This window comes from Phasianus colchicus, chromosome 1 (assembly GCF_987193195.1).
Source record: "Phasianus colchicus chromosome 1, bPhaCol1.hap1.1, whole genome shotgun sequence".
NCBI classification, from domain to species: Eukaryota; Metazoa; Chordata; class Aves; order Galliformes; family Phasianidae; genus Phasianus; species Phasianus colchicus.
This window is the reverse complement of record NC_143436.1, coordinates 92,787,544-92,811,417: the sequence shown is the minus strand read 5'-3', so window position 1 is coordinate 92,811,417 and position 23,874 is coordinate 92,787,544. Positions and strand designations below refer to the sequence as shown.

The following is a 23,874-nucleotide window of genomic DNA, read 5'->3' as shown; positions in this document are numbered from 1 at the left end:
AGGAGTGGAGCCTGGCTGCACCTCTCAGATCCCATTTAAGGACTGGTTGGAGATCCCTCTCTTGTGGAGTTTTTTCCTGCTAGTCTAGATCTTTGGAGATGGGTAAGCATTGCTTTCCTGTTTGTCCTTTTACTATTCTACTCCTGTATTGCCTTTCTACTGTACTAATCTTTCTGACTGTAACATGCAATCTCATTTTTTTTAATAGTTTATTAAAGTAGTATAGATGTTTTAAATTGTGACTGAATACATTTTTATCAAAAGAACAAGCAAACCAGCAACTGTAACTCTGCAGAACACAATAGACTAGAGCAGAGCAAAAAGCTCAACTGGAGAGGACTTCAAAAGATCATCTAGTCCAACTGCTTGAACACTTCAGAGCTAACCAGAAGTACGTTAACGAAGATACTGTCCAAACATCTTTTTAACATCAGCAGGTATGGGGTATGAACTGTTTCTTAAGAAGACAATTCCAGTGTTTAAACACCCTTGTGATAAAGAAACTTTTTTCATACATAAGACTTCAAATCCCCCAGTATGGTTTTGTACCACTACCATATCTTCTATCACTAGCGACTTAAGAGAAGAGTCCAGTACCTCCCTTCTCCATTCCCTCTCTCCAAGAAGTTGTAGAAAGCAATGAGGTTGCCTCTCAGCATCCTTTTCTCCAGGTGTCCAACAAAACTGTCTTCAGCCTCTTTTCACAGGACATGTTTTCCAGCCCTGTTACCAGCTTTCTTGTTCTTTGGGTGCTGTCATAGACTTTAATATCCTTTTTATACTATGGAGACCAGAACTACATGCAGGTTTTCAAGGCGAGGCTGCACCAATGCTAAATATGGCAGGAGTATCACTTCTTTTGACTGAGTAGCTATCCTATGTCTAATGCATCCCAAAATGTGGTCTGCCCTATTGGCTGCCTGAGTACACTACAGGCTCATGTTGAACCTGTTGTTAACGAACACATTCAGATCCCTTTCTGCTAAGGTACTCTCCAGCCACTAAGCTACTCCCAGTCTGTACTTGTATCTGATTGATAGCTAATTGTCCAGTGCTTCAATCTGTCTAGATTCTTTTGCAAGGCCTTTCATCTCTCCAGGATTCAGCAGCACCTCCCAGTTTTGTATCATCAGCAAACTTGATGAGAATGCAATCACCTCCTGCATGAAGATCATTGATTACAAATACTAAACAAGAATGGCTGTAGAACTGAGCCCTGGAAAACACTGCTGGCACCATCCAACATTCAGATTCACTACATTCACTATGACACTTTGAGCTCTACCATTAAGCCAGTTAATCACCTAGTGTAGCATGAAGCTATTCATTTCACAGCTGGACGACTTGTTCAGAAGGATGCCATGAGGAACTTTATCAAAAGCCTTACTCAAATACAGACAGATTCCATCCACTGATGTCCAGGAAATCATATTACTAAGGCAAGATTTTCCATTCACAAACCCATGCTGACTATGCCTAATAATAGCTTTGTTCAAATATCCCTTTCAATAGTCCCCAGGACAATCTACTTCATAAATTTTCCACAGACTGAGTTTACTCTAATAAGTCTGTAATTTCCTGTGTTTTCTCTCATGCTCCCAGGTAGATGGATGCAACACTGGCTAGATTCCAGTCAGCAGGAACCTGCCTAGACTCACGTGAGCTTTGGTAAATTGTTGATAGGGGTCTAGCTATAATGTCTGCTAATTCCTTCAGCACTCTGGTGTGCATCCTAACTGGCTTGATGAATGCTGGGCCGATACAACTGTCCCCTTAAGTGACTTCAGATGACAAATCACTGTTCCCTTAATCATGATCCTCCAACTCTGAGGTCTAGGCAGCTCAAGATCTGTAGTTACTGTAAAATACTGAAGCAAAAAAAATCATTAAATGCCTTTTCTTTTTCCTCCATCTTACTTGTTATCTGATCATCCACTATAAGTATTGACCTTCTGCAGCTGATGTACCTGAAAGAGCTATTTTTGTTGTGTGACACCATAGTGGCGAGCATTAAGTCAAGCTGCGCTTTGTCTATTCTTGTTTTCTCCCTGCAGATGTGTGCTGCTGCTTTGCATTCTCCCTGTGAAGCCAAACCTTGCTTCCAGAGTGTCACAGATGATATTATACACTTCACTTGTAAGAGAGAAGAGGCAGTTGTATTTTACTGCTCTAAGGTAGTGACTTAACAAATCTTACATGACTTAACAAGATTCATGATGGTAAGGTCGCTTGATTATGTACTGAGTAGACAATCAGCCAAAACAGTTAAGGAGACCCTCCCATTAAGTCATGAGGTTTAGAATGGACCCTCTGGCCAAGGGTTTATGTCTAATGAATTATAAGTGCAATCAATCCTTTATGTCACTCAATACCATACAGCAAGTTAGAAAGCTATTAGCAGATAAGAAGTCTCAATCTTGTAAGAAGTTTCAAGAAACTGTCAGATAATCACTTAGTGAAAATATGTTGCAAGTAAGGAATTTATCAGCTTTGATGAATAATTTTGAGAAGCATCCCTACTCCAAGGGAAGATTCTGGCATTGCCATGCAATGACAGCTCAGAAGGTCCTGGGCCATCCATTTGTGGGGTAAGACAAATGACTACTAGTCATAACTGCATACCAGCCATATTTGATTCATACATGCTATTTCCTCAGAGTCCACCTTGATCCCAGTTCAGTTATCGTGACCAGATGTATCCATCACAGCCAACAGTGACGACTGTTGCCTGAGAAGGGGTTGAAAGGCCAGATTAGGGAGACAGTGCATCATGACACCGAGATCATATATTTTCTTTTTCTCTAGTTGCAAGGCAAAATTTCCTGTTAAGTCAGGTAAGTCTTCTGTCCTGCCTACTTGACTTGTGGCACAATGTGATCACATGATTCAGGCATTTAAAAGGTGGTTCTTGAAAAGGTGCTTGAAAAAGCAACTGGCTCTCATAGACTCCTACGCACTTCAGAGCAAACTGCCAGAGGTTACTGCTAAATAACTCCCTCAGAAGCTTGAAGTATACACCCTTAAAGTGCAGGCTGCCAAAACTCTAATGAACAGCCTAAATATTTTCAACCCAAATGACCTTGTAGGACAAGGACTTGCTGATTCTCAAACAACAGATGCCTGAGGGCTCTTTTCAGTACTTCTGGCCAAAAACTTATGATTCGTCACCAGGTGACCATAGCCTTGAGGAGACTGGTGCAAGAGTTCTGATACTGATTGATCAAGGAAAGGAGAGGAGAAAACAGAATAAGATAAGAGAGGATAGGAGAGGAGATTGTCTCACTCCAATTTATAGGAGGGAGAGGAGGTTCTTTTAATATATGCATACCCGGCATGAGATTAAGAAATAACGGTTCAAATGTTGGTTCAACCAGTTTATTATAAATCTTAATCAAGGAGATGGGGAAGGGAAGGAGGGCGATAGAAAAGATAGGAAAGAAGCAAGAATCGCGTAAAGCGGGGATAGGCACCACCAGGATCCAGCAGCGGTCCCATTGCACAGCGTTTTGAAGGTCTGAGGCAAAAGCAGCAGGGGGGGGAGAGCAGCAGCGTGGCCAGCCTTGGGCAGCAGGCAGGTAGCAGGAGGCAGTCGCAGAGCCAATCCAGGAAGAAGCAGCAGGACTCAGTTAGCAGGCCCAGGAGAGTCCTTCAGCATGCAGGAATTCTGTAGTGAGGAATCTGATGGCAGACACCTTTGTTCTTCTTCAGCATCGTGGCAGAGTGCAGAGCAAGTCTGGGAGGGAGAGAGGCAGGTCATGAGGCTTCTCATGGCAGAAACCTCTTCTTCATGAGGAATCTGTTGCCAGAAAACCTAAACCTCATGGTTGTTGATCCCTCTTTTATCCTCCTTTTTTTTCCTGCCCACATGACATCCCTGGGTGCTTGAGCAAGAGTCATGTGAGTACCCCCTGAGGTGGCCATCTTCCTTGAGGTAAGTCCACACAAAAGACCGCTTCACGGCCATTAAGCTGCAGCTTATCTCTCTCCCTCATTGGCCCTGGCCTTGTCCATCTTTGTTCCTCAGACAAAGGATTTCTCAACCCTTGCCCAGGACTTGCTTGGACTTGTCCATCTATGTCCCCAGCAAGCTTTGAGACAATGACAAAAGAATAATCTCTTACAGAGATGAAACAGGAGACTAGACAGGAGCAGTGCAGTGATGTGGCCATGTCTGTGACAGCAGCAGACGACTCACACTGGGATCCATGTCAGGAAGCTGTAATAGAGGCAGTGCTGTGGCACTTTGGACTAGGCTTTCAGTGAGTGTAGTACACACCTGCTAGTGGCTGTGGCTCAGGTGGTCTTCATCATGCTGAAATTGATAGGAATCATCCCTTTGGGAATTCACTTTGTGCATGACGATCTGCATGAGCACATTCAGCTGCATATGGAGCATCTGAGTTGGGACATGGTTCAGCCACTGCACAGCGTGGAACAGAGAAGCCAGAGGCAGAGCTGGGCAGTCAAGGGAGCCCTGTTCCTTGTTGCCCTGCTGCACTGGCAGATCTGGGCCTTTACTGGAATCCTCTTCCTGCTCTTTGGCTTCCTTTGGTGAATCAGGAAAACTAAAGAGCAGGACTGAGATTTGGGTGTATGCTGCTGTATCCTTGTCATCTTCCTTAGGCTCTGCTTCTGCCTCATGAAAGTGGAATGTAATCTGGCCTGTGGCAGAGCAACCAGAAGAGCTTCAGAAACGAGGAGGAGGAGAACAAGAAGGTCAAAAAAGATAGTGACTCAGATGAGACTTGCAACCTAGGTGGAGTTTGAGCTGACAGCACCCAGTGGCCTGCACCAAACATAGCCAACAAGTGCCAGCTGGTGGATGGCCCTCTGTGCACCTGCTGAGGAAAATCCTGCTACAGCTTCACACCCTGGCTGCAGCCAGCCATTCGGGTAGCCTGCATCTACAAAGGATGGAGTGCCCACCAAGACAACATCCTCTACCACCTGCTTGTGCCTGTGAGGCCTCCCCCTGGGCACACCTTCCATGTGGAGCTGGGTGATGTGGAGGAGACAGTGACGAGCAATTCCTGTGTGCGTGTGCAGCTGGAGTGCACTTGCATGAAGGAACGGCTACAGGGAGACATGCTCTGCTTTCTCCACCACACTCAGGAGGAGCTGAGAGAAAAACAGGAGCCCAGCTTCCTGGACACCTTCTGCACGGGCTCCTATCTGCATGTGGGGAAAAATACATGCTGTCTCCAGAACCAGGTGAAAGCAGCCTGGAGGTGTCTGCCTCAATTGCGTGACTGCTGCCTGGAGCTGCTGCCCTCCCACCACTCATGCAAGATCAAGCTGACCACCCCCTTCACGAACACCTTCACCACTGAAATGACTCCTGGGATGCAGCTTGATGAATCAGACACTTTTCTGAGCTATTCTAGGTTTTTCTCCATTTCTGTCTTTCAAATTATGTAATTTTGATACTTAAGTAAATTCGATAGTGTTGTTAATACCAGTGCTCCTCTTGCAACAGTTGTCTTTTTTGTGTTTATAAGACAAATTAACATCTATGAATAGTTTTGCTTTAAATACAGCTTCTTTTTTCATGCTGCTACTTATGACTTAGGCACTTTTCCATAGCTGCTTCTTGTTTCTGCCTACCAGAAACATATTCAATAGCACCTTGTCCATCAAGATGATGCTTGGGGTGCAGCACGATTACTTGGGCACTTTCTTGAACATTGAATAGGTTGAAGCCAGCTACATCAGCATCATGGTGTGGCCAGAAAATTGCTGAGGCACATGGCGAGGAATGCCCAGCATCCTAGCTTCTACCTCAACTGTCTCTGGCCCTGCACCCACCTTCTGGTGAGTACAGGCTTTTCCTCCCAGTCCTTGAAGACAGCTGTGATTTGCTGCCTGTTGCAAGAGGGATTGCTCCTGTGGCTGGATGATCTTTTGAGAACATCTCTGCTGCTGCCTAGAGAAGAAACATCTCCTCTTTCTCCAAGGATATGAGAGGGTCCCTAAGGACATGGGCCCATCAAACTCTTCCAGCACCTGGTGCAGATGCCAGCTACCCTCGCCTGGGTGCTGTGCAAGTTGGAGGAGCTGTGTGATTGACTTGTGAAATAGCTGACCCTGGAAGAGATCTCCACTGACAGGGACAGGTTGTCACACAAAACTGCATGTACAGGACTCAGATGGTGGCAGATGATGACCCTCTATCTGAAGGAAGAAGTCAGGATGCAGAAAGAAAGGAGAGAGAACACCCTGTGCAGCAGCCTGCTGTGAAGAGAAGCAGGATGTAACATTTCACCTCACAGTCATGGCTGCACAGGGCACAAGTGAGAAGCACTGTGAATGGGCCTCATTGTGCTCACTGGAGGCAGAGTGGAGAACCTGCCCATCCCAAAGACTCTAGGTGCTGCTGCCACAAGTCTGAGCATGCTGAACAGGCAGAAGACATGTCTCAGTGTACATTTTCTCAGAATATTTTAAATGAAAATACTACAGAAATACATTCCAGTTTAGTTTTCATCTTCAGTGTCTTTAATATTTTATAAGCATAAGTAATGCGTTGTTCCATATTTTAATAGTTCTGTGCAATTCTTCAGTATGATCGATTATCAAAAACATTATGTTCATTTGCTATATTTTAATGAAGTTTGTCGGAATAAGACTAGCCCAGAAAAATCAGCAAACATGGATTTTTATCAGCACTTCTATCACACTTATCTTTTTGAGACAACTCTCATTTTCTACGTTGTTCGTCTCCACTATTTATATTGCTCTGTTGTTTGCTCCTTTTTTCTGCATTGTTTCAGATGTCCAGCATTGCCACTAGCTCTTGGTGCTCACAACAAACTTTATAGGACCAGTACACTGAACTAAGACACTTTCTTCCATTGCACTGTGAGAAACAGAAGACTTTTTTTTTTTCAATCATGTACTGCTGTATGTGACCGATGTCTCATTCTCCTTCCTAAACTGCTCGTGCTGCTTCTCCAAATCATGCATTCTTTTTACCTGTACGACCCTCAAAGGTGTGTGATGCAAAGCTTCTTTGCTGAAATGCTCAGGAACCTTTATCCAGTTTACAGCCTGTATTAATTCATGCACAATTAAGGCTTTGATTCCTGTGTCCACAGTTACCAACTTTCTGTATTGCATTATCACTCCAGATTTCTCTTTCTTTTTAATGTCAGAGTAAGCCTTACTTCTTATTTTATATGTCCTCTTTTCCTTATTCTAAGAACCTCTTTATTCCCACATACACTAACAATTAAAATACAACAACAGAACACATTTTACTTATTGGTAAATTCTCTAATAGAATTCTAAGCACTGCTTTAAAGGTAAACTCTCTCTGCCAATAAATGCTTCTTACTCTTAAAACATGGCAAAGTCGGTTTTCCTGAAAACATCAATGTGCTTCAAGATGAATGTCAAGGGTAGGAATGACCAACCAAAATACATATTTTATAATAGATACATTTTATATCAACTTTAAGTGCATTTTTATGCTTGTATATTGTGGCTACTGTTATCAGATTAACTAAAGCTTTTCAGAATTTATGGAATATCTGAAATTATATGTCACCTAATTTCCAAATGCCAGCCTCCCTGTTTAATTGAATGGAATTCATCACTAAACTAGAACAATAACTTTTTCTGTATTTTCTCAACACACTATACTGCAGCATTTGCTTTTTGCTAGAGCAAATAATAATGTGAAAGTACAGTGACAAATTTAATATATGAGACCATTTGCTTCATCTAGGTTTTCTGAAGGAAAAAAATTTGCAGAATTATATCAGAGTACATGAGACTGAACACAAAATGAGACCCGTGGAAGTATCTATAGCAGAATAAAATGGCTAGGAATACAACAGGCTGAAAAAAAAAAATGAAAAAAAAAGTAATCCGTGAAGTTTGAAATAGCCTGAGATTAAGAAATGTCACATCACTTGAAATCCCCGAGGGCAGAGACACAGAAGGCATTTTACAAATATGAATTATTAAGGATAGACAATTTCTACTTCCTTCAGGAATGAATCACAAAAAATAAAATAAATTACAGCAGAACAAGATTTTTCACCCAGAAAAATAATACTTTCTGAGCTAACTTCAGAAAATTGTGCCATACACAGGAAATAAGAGAGAATGCCAGCTAATATGAAAGCAGGTGATACACAATCAAAAACTGCTGACAACATGCAATGATATCAGGACTAGAAGCCAATGTGGTAAGTGTTAAATGCTCCAGGACACTGTATCTTAGTTCAGCAGTTATAATACAGATACCTCTTAAGTTCTGTTAAGTGCATCAACCAGGTAGAAAGAGAACACAGCATCTGAAGTATAACCACTGGCAAAGAATAGAGCTGTCCTTCAAATAACGAAAATACACCTCTGTCCTAACTTCAGCTGGCCACACCACCTCCAAATATACCATATACTTGCAACACTCTCTAGACCTGAACAGAATGTCAAGTGCCTGTTCATTTGTACTAATAATACTGTAAAACTGTAACTTTAAACATGAATAGTGAACTTTAATCTAGAACAGTTCACTGAGCAACAAGCCTGAGTGAAATACTTTTTTCAAAATGTTTATACTGGTTTAATGGCATTAACATATTTTTAATATTTTCTTGATTTAGCAAACCTGATGCCATTTTAGTAGATCCTCATTTCAATCATGTTATAAAATCAAAACTTGAATTTCCTTCTAATTTACAAAAAAAAATGTATTCATAAACACAGCCACAAACATAAGAATTTTTGATATGATGAACTTCATGATGCATAACAGAATGAGATTTTAAAATGTGATGGATTCTTAAACAGAAAAGCCAGAGAAGGGCATAATGATGTGCACTCAGATAATTATTACATCTGTTATTCCCTTTTACACCACAGGTTGGTCTAGTCCTGAGAATAACCAAAATCTTTCCATCAAGTCCATACTGCAAGAACATCCACTCAGGTATAATGGCCATTCACTTCAGTAGTGTCAGAATTCCAAACTCAAGACAATAAAACCAAAATGATGAGTGACTTACCCCATTTAAAGGAAATGTTTTCCATCCTAATTCTCCAAGGACAGCTGTAGTATCAAGCAGCACAACTGAAAATGGAAAAAGAAATGGTATGTTTGAGGTATTGCTTGGACTAGACATATACAAGACAGTAAAGTATAAACTACTGTGAACTGAACTAGTTATATCAGCCAGGTACATCTGCCTAAAGCTATTAAAGCAATGAAATCATAGAATCATAGAATGGCTTGGGTTGGAAGAGACATCAAGAATCATCAAGCTCCAACACTCCTGCTGCATGCAGGGCCACCAATCTCCATATCTCACTAGATAGTATTAGAGGCTGCCCAGGGCCCAATCCAACCTGGCCTTGAACACCTCCAGGAATGGAGCATCCACAACTTCTCTTGGCAGCCTGTTCCAGCACCTTACCACTCTCTCTGTAAAGAACTTCCCACTGATATCCAACCTAAATCTTTCCTCTCTCAACTTAAAACCATTTCCTCTTGTCCTGCCATTATCTACCATTGTAAAGAGTTAACTCCCCTCCTGTTAGTAGGCTCCATTAAGGTACTGGAAAGCTTCAGTGAGGTAATCCCGCAGCCCTCTTCTCCAGGCTGAACAAGCTCAACTCCCTCACCTGGTCTTTGTAGGGGGGGTGCTCCAGCCCCCTGAGCATTTTTGTGGCCCTCCTGTGGACCCTCTATAACTCCTTCTTGTATTGGGGGACCCAGACCTGGACACAGTACTCCAGATGAGGTCTCACAAGGACAGAATAGAGGGACAATCACATCCCTTTCCCTGCTGGCCATCCCTCTTCTGATGGAGCCCAGGATACCATTTGCTTTCTGAGCTGCAAGAGCATGCTGCTGGCTCATGTTAAGTTTTTCATCCATCAGGACCCCCAGGTCCTTCTCAGCAGAGCTACTCTCAGGAATTCTCCTTCCAGTCTGTAAATATGTCTGCGATTCCTCTTGCCCAAGTGCAGTGTTGGAGTAGAAGTAAAAACATTTAAGCTTTTGAGGCTTACATCTCATTATTAAATGTCTCCGAAGATATAATTCTACAAAAACTAAACCTTTTGAAGAAATCATTGCTAATTTACCATACACTACCAATGATGCTTCATCATTAAAAGGCTTCTGAATATGTGTGCATGATTTTACAAATTATTGCCTTGAAATCTAGAAATTCTGTATGTGAACTTAAGAATTAAAGCCAAGAATATGAAGAAAAACAAGAGTTTCAAAAGAAAGATATTAGAAAAAAAAGCCATAAGCTTTCAAGAAGTAAATGGAAATTACACAATACACAAATTGGATAGTTCTGAATGCAGAAAGACAACGTTGGTATTTTAGCTGGAATATCACAAAGCAGAAAGCTGTTACAATTATTTTGTATAGCTTCTGCAATATTTATTTTTTTAATATATGACAGGATGTGCATTATTGTATATTGCAAAATACTTCTGCACTATTTTAATATGTTAAATTACATTAGTATCATTTTTTCTCTTCTTTTCACTGCAAATGTGAAAATTATACAGAATACAGATCATAGCAATAAAGAAGCTGACTGTAAACTAAATATTTAGTACATGAGATTTCATACCTACAGGTACTACTGCCCTCTAATGGAATTGTTTAATCTGACCTATTTAATTTTTAAAATGTAAATTACAATTTAATATAAAATTAAGTATTGCATAGTGCAATTGATTTTAATTGTCAAGTTACTATGTTTTGAAAGCTCAGTTCCTCCTCATAGCCCACAAATTACCATTCTCCTTCTGATAGCTAAATGATGGAAAAAAATTAAGCTATTATAATTTCATAGAATCACAGAATCATAGAATGGATTGGGTGAGATCTCAAAGACCATCTCATTTCAACTTCCCTGCCAAGGACAAGCTTGCCAGCAACTAGATCAAGCTAGTCCAGGATCCCATCCATCCCAGTCTTGAATGCCTCCAGGGATGGGGCATCCACAACCTCACTGGGCAGCCTGTGACAGTGCCTCACTATGCTCTTCTTAACATCTGGCCTAAATCTCCACTCTTTTAGTTTAAAGTCATTCCTCCTTGTCCTATCAGTGTCAGATCAGGTAAAAAGTTGGGCTCCTTCCTGCTTATAAGCTCCCCTCAAGTACTGGAAGGCCACAATAAGGTCTCCCCAGAGCCTTCTCCAACCTAAACAAACCAACTCTCTCAGCCTTTCTTCATAGGATAGGTGCCCCTATTGATCATCATATTAGTTTGATAGCACTTTGCATACATTTGGGGGTTTTACGCTGTTGCACATTATCTTTCACCTCTTATCTGTGCATTGATTGTTTGGACAATAAAATCTACAGCTATATATATACAGTTATATATAGATAGTTAATGTGTGTCTATAAAACATTACATGGTAGACATCAGGTCATCGCTTTTTTGCCTTATGGAAAACACACACTGGCATGCAATCTACCAGGACATATCAGCTGATTAGAGGGAACCTGGCCTAAAATCTTCCTTACTATTCTGTACTAGTGGCAATTAGAGTTTTCCGGTATTTGACTGTATGTTGCATTTTAACCTCAAATTCAAATTGTCTTATCAGCAAATTTGCAGCCAGGTAACAAATTCAACATTATCCAATTAAATGTTTAATCATTAATCTAAAAAAACTGATGACATTAAAATATATATATATTTCACAAAGAGGATGATGATTTTTCTCACCATTTCTTCACCGTTTCACCAGTTTACAAATCTTTATTAATAATTCAAAGGTAAATTCAACCTTTTATTTTACATGCCCCATTTTATTTCCAAAAATGGAAACACTATTCCTTCGAGACCACTGCTGCTTTCTCATTACTTACAAAGCTGTGATTTACAGCTGTCATAGTACTTTTTGTTTGCATCAGGCTCCCAAACTCCTATTCAAGAGTCAGAAAAGTCTCTTCCTATTTGATCTGCAAAGCATCAGTTTCCTCTGTCACCCCTCTAGTAATAATGTACCGAGGATCTGTCACCTCCAGAAAACTTAAGTCAGTAGGTTTAGACGTATCTTTTCATTAAGACGACCAAATGCTCAGTTGATTTCTGAGAACACTGCAGTCCATCTTAGGTACTTTTTTTCTTCTCTCCATCTCTTCACCTTGCCTCTCAAGCAAACCAAACTTATATGGGTTATTTGTAAATATCTTTGTTTCTCAGCTGAGATTGTGTCTTACTACTTATCATGTACTATTCTTATATTTTAATTCTTTAATACACAATTAAATAAATAATCAAATAAAAAAACTATATTATACTGCTAAACCTGTGGACTTGCAGGCAGAAACTGACTTTTGTTATTAGCGATGTCAAAGTTTAGCATGTTGGTTTAGTAAGCCATGACTTAATAAATATCATCAAGGTATTCAGAACTAATAATTCAAAGGAACAAGGATCTAAACATGGGAAGGAAAAAAAAATAATTTCTTCAGTGAATGTTGAATTTATTAATTTATTGCCTGAATTAATCAAGTACTATCCAAAAGCTCAAAGCTACACATTAAAAAAATTGAAAACTAAGAGTGAGTTCATCGATAGTAAGCCACATTTAAATTTAAGTACAATCTAATAATATTTCCTGTCTATATTTACAAAATAATCCCCATCAAAAAAACTGAGTTTTGTTTATATACAACTTTTGATACATTTCACCTGATAAGCATATTTATGGTAACATATGCTCACCTGTAGTCACTGAATCTGCTACAACCTCAAACTGGGGAATTCAAACAACTACTAACCAATTAGGACAGCAGCATTTTCAACGTCAGAAATGAAAATCATAAACGTTAAAGGACTTTGCAATAGTACTTCTATCAAAAATCATAACGTAATTACCAATCAAAAATATGCAAATAATGGCAGATCTAGTAAACCAAAAATTTACGGTAATGGAATACAAATCCCTGTAAAGCGTGAAGTCAACAGAAGCAGCTATACAAATGAGGACATGGATAAAGTAATAAAGTTCTCACACACTTCAGTGATTTTGAGATATCTACACAATAGACTTCAGCGTGGGACAGATACCCAAGCTAGCTTTAAATGAGGTAATTAAGAATCAGTATATCCCCAGCAGTACAGACCTAATGGCAGACAAATCTGCACTGCCAAGAAACGTCCAACTAACAGCCTCTTGGCAGAAAATTCACTCTGCCAAAGAAGTTCCAGACTAAGAGAAATGCTCACATATATGTACATCCAAGTTACATAACAGGAATGAACACCTGTCTGGCTTTAGAATAGCGTCAGTTTCTAAGGAACTGAAAATTCAAACTCACAGAGACTACGGACAGTGGACACTACGTGTGATGATTAAAAGGAGAAGAATCCCTAGAAAGATGTATTTATGGACCCTTGTCCCTACGCTTACATGTTTATTCTCCTTTCTCTGCCATAAAATGTCCCATTCCTCGTAAATGAGACTTCATGCAAAGAGGTCACTCTGGAGAAGCCATTAGCTGCCACTGTAAGTGAAGCACACACCTGGAGCTACTGAAGTTAATATTTATGAAAAAGCAATAAATAAGTTGCTTTCAGCAAAAGCATGTTATTGTCATTTCTGACACCAGCCTCCATCTGTAGGAATCCAATCTTTGAGGGGACACAGACTATAAAACTTGCAGAGTGAACGTGACTCAAAGAGTTCTGCTATAACAAAGTAATGCCACAATTAAAAATGAAGAACCATTACAGATCTATTTCATGGAAAGAACTAAGATTTAACGGTTGCATGCCACTCTTTAAGTACCCAAGCCAAGTGATGTCATTTGGAAAACAGTAATATATGGATTTAAACATTTTTATAAACCTATTGTTAACTTATACTTCATAATTTAAAAGTGTTTGGCTCTGTTTTCCACTATATTCTGCAACAGATATTACAAAAACAATTATAACTCATTATGCTACATCAAGCTCCATTTTCCCTTTTTTTTTGTACACACCTTACACTGCTATTATTAGACTTTACAATTGAAATTAATCTTTTTAGGGGTTTTGCCAAGTCCTGAGGGAACCAGTTTATTTAAAATTATGATGAACACAGCTCTGAGGGTTGGCAGTGTGGAATTTTAATTCTGATTGTGCTCTGAAGATGAACTCTGCAAGCAGTACAACCAAGGTAAAAGTCTTCCAGACATTTCTTTTCTCCTTTCTTTACATAGCTCCAGACAGTCTGACCCAACAGCTTTAAAAGCATAAAGGATTTCAGCCAAACTAGTTCATGGATTCATTGCCTGACATCAGAATAGGCCATCAGATCACCTAGACTGACCTCCCACTCATTGTAGACTAATGCATCTCACTGTTAATCTCTACTACATGGCTCTATACATGGCTCAGTGGCCATGCGTGTTGTAACAACTTGCTTGGCCTGGCAGCACACTCTTCTCAGCTATCATTTGCTTGGTGCGATGGCCAATGCCAGATTCATAGACATAGGATGTCTCTACCAAGCAGGGTAAAACATGCACAAACAGCAGATGGAAAGTTTCACCATCTTCTAGAAGGGCAGTCATGACTGCTTATGTCCTGAGACAGGCAAATCTGGCACTTTTTTTTTTTTTTCTCTGAAAACTGCAATCAGTTCCCATTTATAAGATGAACACTCTGAGCTCTTCAAGTCTTTCACTTCCAGCCCCAATACACTTGCAATGGTTCTCTTCTTAAGTCACAGCATTTTCTTTTTCCCAGTTTTTATGGCTTTTCTTTCATTTTTTTGAGAGAGGTATCACCTGAACTATTCTGAAATCATTCCTTCTAACAATACTCATTAAGATAAAGAACCTTTCCAATTTTTACAACCTGTTTATATATCCCTGGTCGCATCACACCACTTTTTGCAGCACAGCACTAATAGGAAGTTATTAATCTATCAAGATCACTGTCCTTTACTAAATCACTCCTTTTCACCATTATTCTTCAGTTTGTTTTGCATTTTTCTTAAATCCATTTGTTTCTATTAAAGAAAGTCTTACTTTTAAGGACTGACCTTTAATAAGTGTTACAGGCTGCTTTCTGTTTACATATCTGCTTTGTTTACTTACCACTCTACTATTCTTTCTGCCAGCTGCTGACTTAATATTTATTTGCATGTTACTAATGAAAGATGTTAAGCAGTCAGAATTTTGAACTGTGTTTAAGGAATATCCAAAATTCTGTGATTTACCAATCACTAAAAATTACTTTAAGGTTTCTTAGATGCTCATGTACTGAATTCACTTACTAGACCCTTTGATAAGGTTTATACTGCCAGAATATTTTGTGATATTTTTAATACTTTATAAAATCTAAACATACTACCTCTATGGTTGTTTGCCTGAGGTGGAAGGAGAGAAGAGAGAAGTAATATTCAAGTTATCTTGACAATTAACATATAATCAGCTGGAAAAATAATGTTAATTCTTTTGTTTTTGCCTCTTTTCTTTAAAACAAATGAACTGGCATTCATTCCATGTGTATCAATTGAGACCTTTTCCACTATTTCCATTATTTTGCATGCCACAGCTATCTGTTTTAGGCATGATTAATGAGCTGTGATAATAAAAGACTGGGAGCCCCCATCTAGATAGCAGTTCTTCAGAAAAAGTATACAGGGTCACAGCAAATCACATAGCAAAAAAAGTATCAGCAATGTTGTGTGACTGAGATAAATAAACAGGTTTACAGCAATGAAAAACATAAACCAATCCTTTCCACTCTTCAACATTTGTAAGATTTTTGTAAGGAAGTTCTGTGTCAGATTTTCAGTGCCTGACTTCAAGAAATACAGAGATAATTGCCAAGAGAGTGCAGGTGAGCACAAGGAACAATGAGAGCTATAGAAAGGCTGAGCTCTGGAAGGCTCTAACTGCACTGGACTCATGCACCTTGGTGGTTAAATTAGAGGGGCTTCCCAGTCATAATCCCCCAGAGTATCAAAGTCAGTTTAAGCCAAATAGAATGTTCTGATCTCTTTACTAATAGTCAGTAATGAAGAAGGGATTTAAATTACAGTAAAGAGACTTTTATGTTAGACTTTAGGAAAATCCTTACTACCTCTATAGTTGTAAAGAATAGAGATAGTTGAGACTAATTGGAAAGTTAAGGAATCTCCAGGATAGAAGGCTTTTAAGACAGGTTAAACATTGCTTTTTACATAAACTCACACTGCCTTAGGGCTGAGGGAAAAAGCTAAATGACTTCTCAAATCCTCTCCAGCACTGATTTTTATAAAAATCTAGTTTCCTGGTTAATGGAGCTTCTCTTTTCTTTTCAAACTAGTACTCTAACACATACGTTCTTCCAATACTCTTAAATTCCCTTTGTCCCTAAACTCATTAAATTTGCCCAGAGATCTCCTCAGCCAATTCTTCCAGGACTTTTGGAAGAGAATTTTCTATGCTAGGTGGTAGGAAATGCTTGACATTTTTTCTATTATGTGAAGAAAATGCTAATTTCTAAATTTCTAAATTCTTAGCACCTTATTTTCTTTGTTTCTTTCCAAATGTAATTCAATACCATTCAAACAACATTTTTTATTCACAATAGAGAAATTCTATTTATCTTGAGTATTTTTAGACATGAGCTTTTACCTAACATAATTTCTTTTATTTTAAATTTCCTTCAAATTTACCTTTAAGTTTCCTTTTTAAGTTACTTTCTAATGGATTTTTATTTACACTTGTGTACTTTTTTTTCCCTATTAATTATTAGAAGTGCTTTTATTCCTGTTTTCATGCTACCTCTAAAATAGACGGAGCTGTTATCCAAAACTGGCCTTTTTTAAATTTATCAATGATTTCCCAATCAGGAATTTTAAAAATTAGTTTCCACTTTGGCCTTTTTCATATTTACATGTACACACACAACACACAGAATTCTCCTCTGATGAATGAAAACAAGTCAGGATACTTTTTCATGTACGAAAACCAGCACCTCTTTAATGATAATTCACTTTTCCACCCCAATAACTTATTAGACTGGGTGCAATATTTCTTTACATTAGACAACAGTTCTTTAACTTGGTGGCATTTTACACCTAGCTACATGAAGTCTCCAGTGAGCATCTTCAAAAACTAATTCCCTCACAGCACCATTTTTCTTTCCATATATTCCATACAGACATTTAAGGAATAATTGTTTTCTAAATTGATTCAGTTATCTGTTTCAGTGTCACTGTTCCCTGCTATTACCTGAATACACGTAATTTCAAACCCAGTGGCTCTGTGCTAACAACATTAAAACAAACAGTAGTAGTAGTTCTTTTGCCCAAAATCCTACTACCCACTTTCTATTCATCCATATTTCCACAAGAGAACTGTATTACCTAGCAGGATAATTTTTAATGAACTTAAAATGTATTCCCTTTGTTAAATAATTTTATGTTTTTCTACACTTTCATAGTGCTCCTGCTACTTCAGAGCCAAAATAGTTACCTTTTCTGTACCTTACATGCAAACATGCACATACTCCCAAGACTAGAAGGCTGCTTCATCTCTCTCCAGAATGTAAGCACACATTTTTCATATCAGAAGCTTCAGTTTTACTTTATCCTTTTTCACACTGCCATTCTTTCATTCATCATGAATTTCTTTTTTTTCCAATGTTATATTCTCATTAGTTTGCCAGTCACTACAGACCCCTCACTAACATAGGCGCTCTGAAAGTAATGCCTCCTATTTATTTTCACGGAAACCACAAGAGATACAAAAAGCACAATAACACCAGTATTTGATGATAGAGCAAATTCTCAGCTACAAAACACTATTTTTCAACATAATCATCACCATTAACAATGCATTTTTGCCAGTGATGAACAAGAGCCTGCATGCTGTGCTTGTAAAATCCTGAACTAGCAAAGGTGATCAACTGTTGTTGCCACTATTGAAACGCACCACCCGCTGCCTCTCTGGGCTCACATACACTGACTGGTCTCCATAACCATTCAGCAAGCACTGATGAATGTCAATGGATGCCATTTTTTCCACATGGAGGAATTCAGTTTCACCCCTTTGCTTCATACACACTTCCATATCAGATGGACTGCCCTTCTTCTGCCATCTGTTGCAGGGCAACAAAACGTAACAGGACACTGGCAGAAAGTATCATCCTTTACTGCCACCATCCACCTCCGATGTTGAAGGCCAATACAATAGAATAGGAGGCGTTACTTTCAGAGAAGCCATTGTACATCAGTGTTACCTCACTAGGATAAGTGCTAAATAGAAAAAAAACAAGATGAAGCTCTGATTTAGCCTCTTTTTGTACTTTTTTGGGTGGAACGTGGTGTTGAATTTTGATTATGGATTGTAGATTTTTATATGACAGTGCTGTATAAATAAGCAAGATAAATAAACCAAATTCTTTACTTCATTCCTGATACCTAAAATTGCAAGATACCATGCTGAGAGATGTAATTTATGTAATTTTTTAAAATGAAAGAGTATCTTGTACCTACTGAGAGAACTGATGGAGGCAGAGGCAATTGATTCCTGCTGTATCTTCAGTACTATTATTCTACATACTGTCAAACCCCTGAAGCTAGTGAAATGGAAGCAGCAACTAACCTTGGAATGACACAGTATTTCATTTGAACAATTAAGTGGATGAGACATATTTAAGACCAAAGCTGATTATTATAACTCATTGCATATAATTTTTGCAAGCCTGCATGTTCCGTTCTGTTTACAACTCACTTGCCAAATACTTATTTTTTCAACTCCATATGCTTTTCAGTATTCAGAGGGATAAGCCAATTCTTTCACAAACCATGCAGAGTTTTCTGTTTATTATTCATGCTATGTAATTAACCTCTGATTGCATCATCACATCACTTTAGAATAATAAAACACAAACATAATGTATGATTGTATTTGGAACGGGGAGCTGTAAGGACATCCACACAACTTTTGTTCACTGTGTGAACAAAAATGCAATTTTACAAGTATTTCCAAATAACAACTTATGGAGAGATAAAGGGGTTGGAAAAAAAATCTTCTGAATTAGTCTGGATGAGCCTGAACAAATAAAGTTCAATCACAGTTAAAATCTTGACACTCAAAATTCTACAAGTATACCTAATTCATTTAATGAATTCTACAGCATCAACTAATTTAGATATTTTTCTTTTACCACTGTCTTCTTTGACTTTGTAAATGCTTCATTTCATGTCAATATTTTCTTTACCTGGAAATGACTGCAGAAATTTTGCTAGTTGGAAAAGTATACCTTTTGTAGAAAGCCCTTGGCTCTCATATTTGGGGAACAATAGACATCAGTCCTTATGTGTTATTTGAATAGATATACTATAATGAGAACATATTGTCAGCTTGCTGTCTATAACATTTACTGTGGACTATTTTTAGTATTTCAACACCTGCCTTTCTGACAGTAAGACAGTGGATTTTTAAAAAGTGGCAAGTCTGTGTCTATATGCTGCCAAGGTTTATGCTAAACTTAAGGTATAAAATACCTAAACACAAACATTTTTTATTTTAACAATAGCATTTTACTTCCTTCCTAATGCTACTTTGTTGTAAAATAAACAATTGTAATACTTCAAATACTTATCAGAATGCTTTGATAAGCAATTGTGGTTTATAATTTACAACCTGTATGCAGCCCATTGAACATACCTATGTCTAGTCATACCGCTACTTAAAAAAAACATAATTAATTATTGCATTTTATTTATGCTTTTATTTTAGGATCAGAAAATTTTTTAAATGCTGGACAAACTTAAAAAACTGTTTTATAAAGTTGGAGTTAAGACCCTGTAAGATAAAAACTGAAATAGGTGGAATTATTTTCAGGAAACAAGAAGCCTTACACTCCAACCAAATCATAATACAATTTTATGTTATCTTTTTCCATCATTTTTGTAGTTTGTTTTACATATCATTAAAATTATGTAGAATATTTCTCAAATGCTTAAGTTAAAAAAAAACAAAAAAACAAAAAAAAGCAAACCAACCATAAAACTAGAAACAATAGATTCATTATACCTAATTGCTTTTGTTTAAATGAGGGTTGTTTCTGCTGAGACAGAAACATATCATATAACAGGTAGAGTTCATTCCTGAAGTAGTCTCAGTCCAATTAAAATAGAGAATATTTGACCAGCTATTTACACTTACAGTTATTTGACCGTAAGGAATGGTAGCAGTTCTCTACAAAGGATCTTGTGAGACTGCTCTGACATACAAAAAGGAATAATCAGGAAAATGAAGAAAAGAGAAATGACCTTTCTTCCTATTTTGCAACAGATCTCTCAGGAGCCCCCCTGCATGATGACCTAGAGCTGGAAAAACTGCTGTACAGTTTAACTAGAGACTGTGTCACCTCCACACTGATACAACAGTCTAGGAAGCAAGCAGTAGAAAATCTATCTGTTGTGCTGAAACACACAACAATTTCTGCACTTAATTTTTTTCTGGGATAATAGCTATAATGCCAAGTTATTCAAAGCTATATCTTAACTACGTATTTTACCACTTCACAAGTCGCTTTGCCCTAAGATACTGTCTGTTTTGAGGTCTAACATACATTCTTGCTTCCCCAAACTGAGTCCTGTCCATAAATACAAGAAAAAAAGAAATTACTGATGTAAAGAGAAAGCATATTCATGTTTAGAAAAAATGATTTTACCTAAAAAACACATAACCACTGACTTTTCCTCAGGTAACAGCGAAATGAAAACCAAATAGGTAATATCCTACTTCTTCAAGACCGTAATACAGATTTTCCCAAGAGCACTGCGTCAAAGTGATTTCAAAGTGATTTAGTTGAACACTGCAGTGACTAACAGGGGAATAAGACAGGAGGAGGTCTTCAAATCCATTGCTGAGCCAAAAGGAACAAATTTCTACATTTGTAATGCAGCAGAAGAGGTTGGGTGCTGCACTGTCAGCCCTGCAAGACAGGTAGCAAAAACAGAACTGAAAAATAAGTTTTGGCTGGTAGAAATCTTCACATGGGAAAAAAAAAGACCTCAGATTCCAAGGAAATGGTGTGATCTTACCCATTAAGCCTTTATTTCTGAGGCATTTCTTCTCAGAGTGGATTCCTGCTAAAATGAAGTGAGATAAATTAATAATTTTTGCAGACCCAGAAAATAACGCCGGAGCTGGTTTATGTCATCTGTACTATTGTCCTAGGCTTTTGATTTTTTGGGTGAGATGCAAGGAAGTCAAGGACCAGCCCTGATAAAAACAGGACTCACATAATTAAGATAACAACCCAGCTGCCCTATGTAGTAATTTTCATTCTGACTTGAAAAAGCTAGTTGATATGCAATTCACCATCATGTTCATGTCAACAGTAGATTACTGGGCAGATTTTTCTAAATGAACATGAACACCTGACAGTTTTATCAGCTATATTTATTAACCTGAGTGTATCTTCATTAGGGAAATGAGAAACAGTGAAATTCAGACAAGTGGATTTCTCTTTCCTTGCAGTGGCAAAGTACCCATGACTTGTGTGCTGAAGTCAATCCTATTAGGTTGAGACTTCATTTGTGGAGTCGTGACACTAGGCTTAATGTTCTCCACTTTACTGCTAACCTTTTTTTTGTTCTGCATTCTTACAAGCACTCCCTTTTATATCTTTTACTATACTAATGTTTTTGGAGTGATGGGAAAAAAAAAAAAAAGAAAAAGTTACATGGCAACAATCCGTTTGTGAAAAAAACACACAAAAGATTTTAGAAAGGTATAGCCATGCATAATTGTCACGCAGGCTAATAATGAAGTTACTACTTCCATAACTAATGTTCCCACACTCTCCATTTCTTGGGATTTCCCCCTTTAAACAGTGTAGAAACTTCTTACAGGAGATCATGGAGATAATCAAACCCAGCTTATTCACCTGCTTCTTCCTACACTGCACTGATCCAAAGACCCAGCCCCTCTATTAGTTAAGTAAAAAATGGTATTGCACGGGTTCACCTTGCCCCATGAAAAAATGGACAGATTGATACAGAGGTACTTTCAAGGATCTGACCTGTCTTTTCAAGTAGAACGAGAATCAAAACCAACACAGACCTCTTCCTTTTAAATAGAGATGGTAGGAGAAGAACAGCTGATAAGGTGACAGACAGGGACTGGGAAGATAAATGGCCACTGCTTACTCAAATATGGTTATCAACATGGTTAATTACTAACCATGATGAAAAATTAGCTATTTGATACTCTGAGGAACAAAACAGGCAGATGTTAGAAGAGGTACAAAGGCTGAAGCAACTAAAGAGAGCTCATGCTTGACTCACAACATGGCTCCATGAAGAAGTTTTTCTGCATCTTTAACTCAAGTTAACTCAAGTACTGAGGCAATGATCCAGCTCAGGCAAAAAGCAGGGCCCTTGGAGCTGCCTATTCCCACACACGCAGCAAGGGCCACAGAACATGCTGTTCTTAACAAAATTGAGAGTAGGAACAAGGAGAATGAAGCTCCAACTTATGGACAGATCAGATGTGGAAAGAGAAGCTGTGAAGCATGCAAGCAAGCATTTTTGTGGCCAAGAGATGTAGAACCGGCCTCAGGTGAAAGACTGGAGGCACAGATCTGCCTTCTGAATCCAAAGGCTCTTTACTACTCTGTCTTCTACTACTTATGTAGTTCAGTATAACTTCTTAACTGTAGGCTGTTAAATAAGGGTTTACCTAGATGTAGTCAGCATTTTTGTGTCACAAATAGGGGTCATTCCTATTTTGCAGACAGAAAAGTTATGATACAGAAAGCAGAGACCCTATATAGCCCATAAATTGCAGATCTCTGAGGTACTTAGACATCCAAATGGGGTACTTACGGACATGGGTTAGTGGTAGACTTGGCAATATGAAGTTAACAGTTGGACTTGATGATCTTAGTAGCCTTTTCCAACATAAATGATTCTATGATTCGATTTGTTTCAGTACTTGAGTACCTTCTTTTGCAAGCGAACAATGTCTGCATGAAGTGGCACTGACAGTGGAAAAGCACATCTGCCCATGTGGGGTTTAATCCCCATTAATTTCATTGTTGCAATTTGAATTACCAACACAAATTTATTCTGAAGTTATATAAACAAACCTCCAGAAGTGACAGGATATTATAATAATCCATTGCAAGTATACAACAACACCATAAGCATGATGAACACACTCAAATACAAGAACAAGCTCCCTGACCAAAGAAAACAAGAGACATACAAAAGATAGGGAAGTGCTATCATGCCTATATTTGTATTTTTTTCTGCTTCTTAAAAGTGATGTAGTTAGTAATGGTTTTAACTGTCAGCAGATAAGGCAAGTCATCGGTAGAGACACCAACTCTGAGAATATCAAAGCAGAAGCACTCATGACTTTCAAAGGTGTCAGTGCTCCCAACTAAAACAACCAAATTGCCTCCCTTGATTTCTGAGTGGCATCTCACTTACTTCATAAGTCAGCTACTCTGAAACTGAAAGGTTTACTACAGCTGGCCTTATGGTTATACTGTATAATACTTACAGAAGAAGAGTCTAGAAGTTTAGAACTATGAAAAAAAACAACCAAAAAGGAACTCAAAAGGCAACTTGGAAAACATTAAGTTAACATCTGGCTATATTAAATAGTCTCTTTCAATGCAGAGCCTCAAAAATATACCAAAGTAAATAAAACTTATTTGAAAGAAGAGTTGTGAGTTGTTCCACTCATGACAAATATTCCCAGAGATATTCCCGGCTTAAATTCATGATGATAAAATCTTTCCTTTCTCCTTTGATTAAATATCCACACAGCCAGTCAGTTTAATGTTTTCCAGCTTTGTAATTCTCTCTTTCACTGAATCAGTCTGTCACTTTTTCCACTAGCTCTTCATTTATAATTTATGGTGTCAAGCACC

At 38.3% G+C, this 23,874-nt stretch overlaps 1 protein-coding gene and 1 pseudogene across 8 annotated transcripts in view; one reads left to right on the top strand and one right to left on the bottom strand.

Annotated features, from left to right (window-relative positions):
* The window catches only part of EPHA6 (EPH receptor A6), a 515,780-nt gene that overhangs the window by 468,923 nt on the left and 22,983 nt on the right, over window positions 1–23,874 (bottom strand). For all 7 annotated transcript variants that reach the window (XM_090152397.1, XM_090152418.1, XM_090152412.1 and 4 more), the window contains exon 2: window positions 9,012–9,076. In XM_090152397.1, the coding sequence (XP_090008523.1) occupies window positions 9,012–9,076 (65 nt within the window). The remainder of the gene's footprint in view (window positions 1–9,011; window positions 9,077–23,874) is intronic.
* On the top strand, window positions 1,549–6,249 carry LOC149919857 (inositol 1,4,5-trisphosphate receptor-interacting protein-like 1; annotated as a pseudogene). Its single transcript, XR_016472043.1, has 3 exons — window positions 1,549–1,658; window positions 2,055–2,174; window positions 4,124–6,249. The product of XR_016472043.1 is annotated as an inositol 1,4,5-trisphosphate receptor-interacting protein-like 1 (transcript).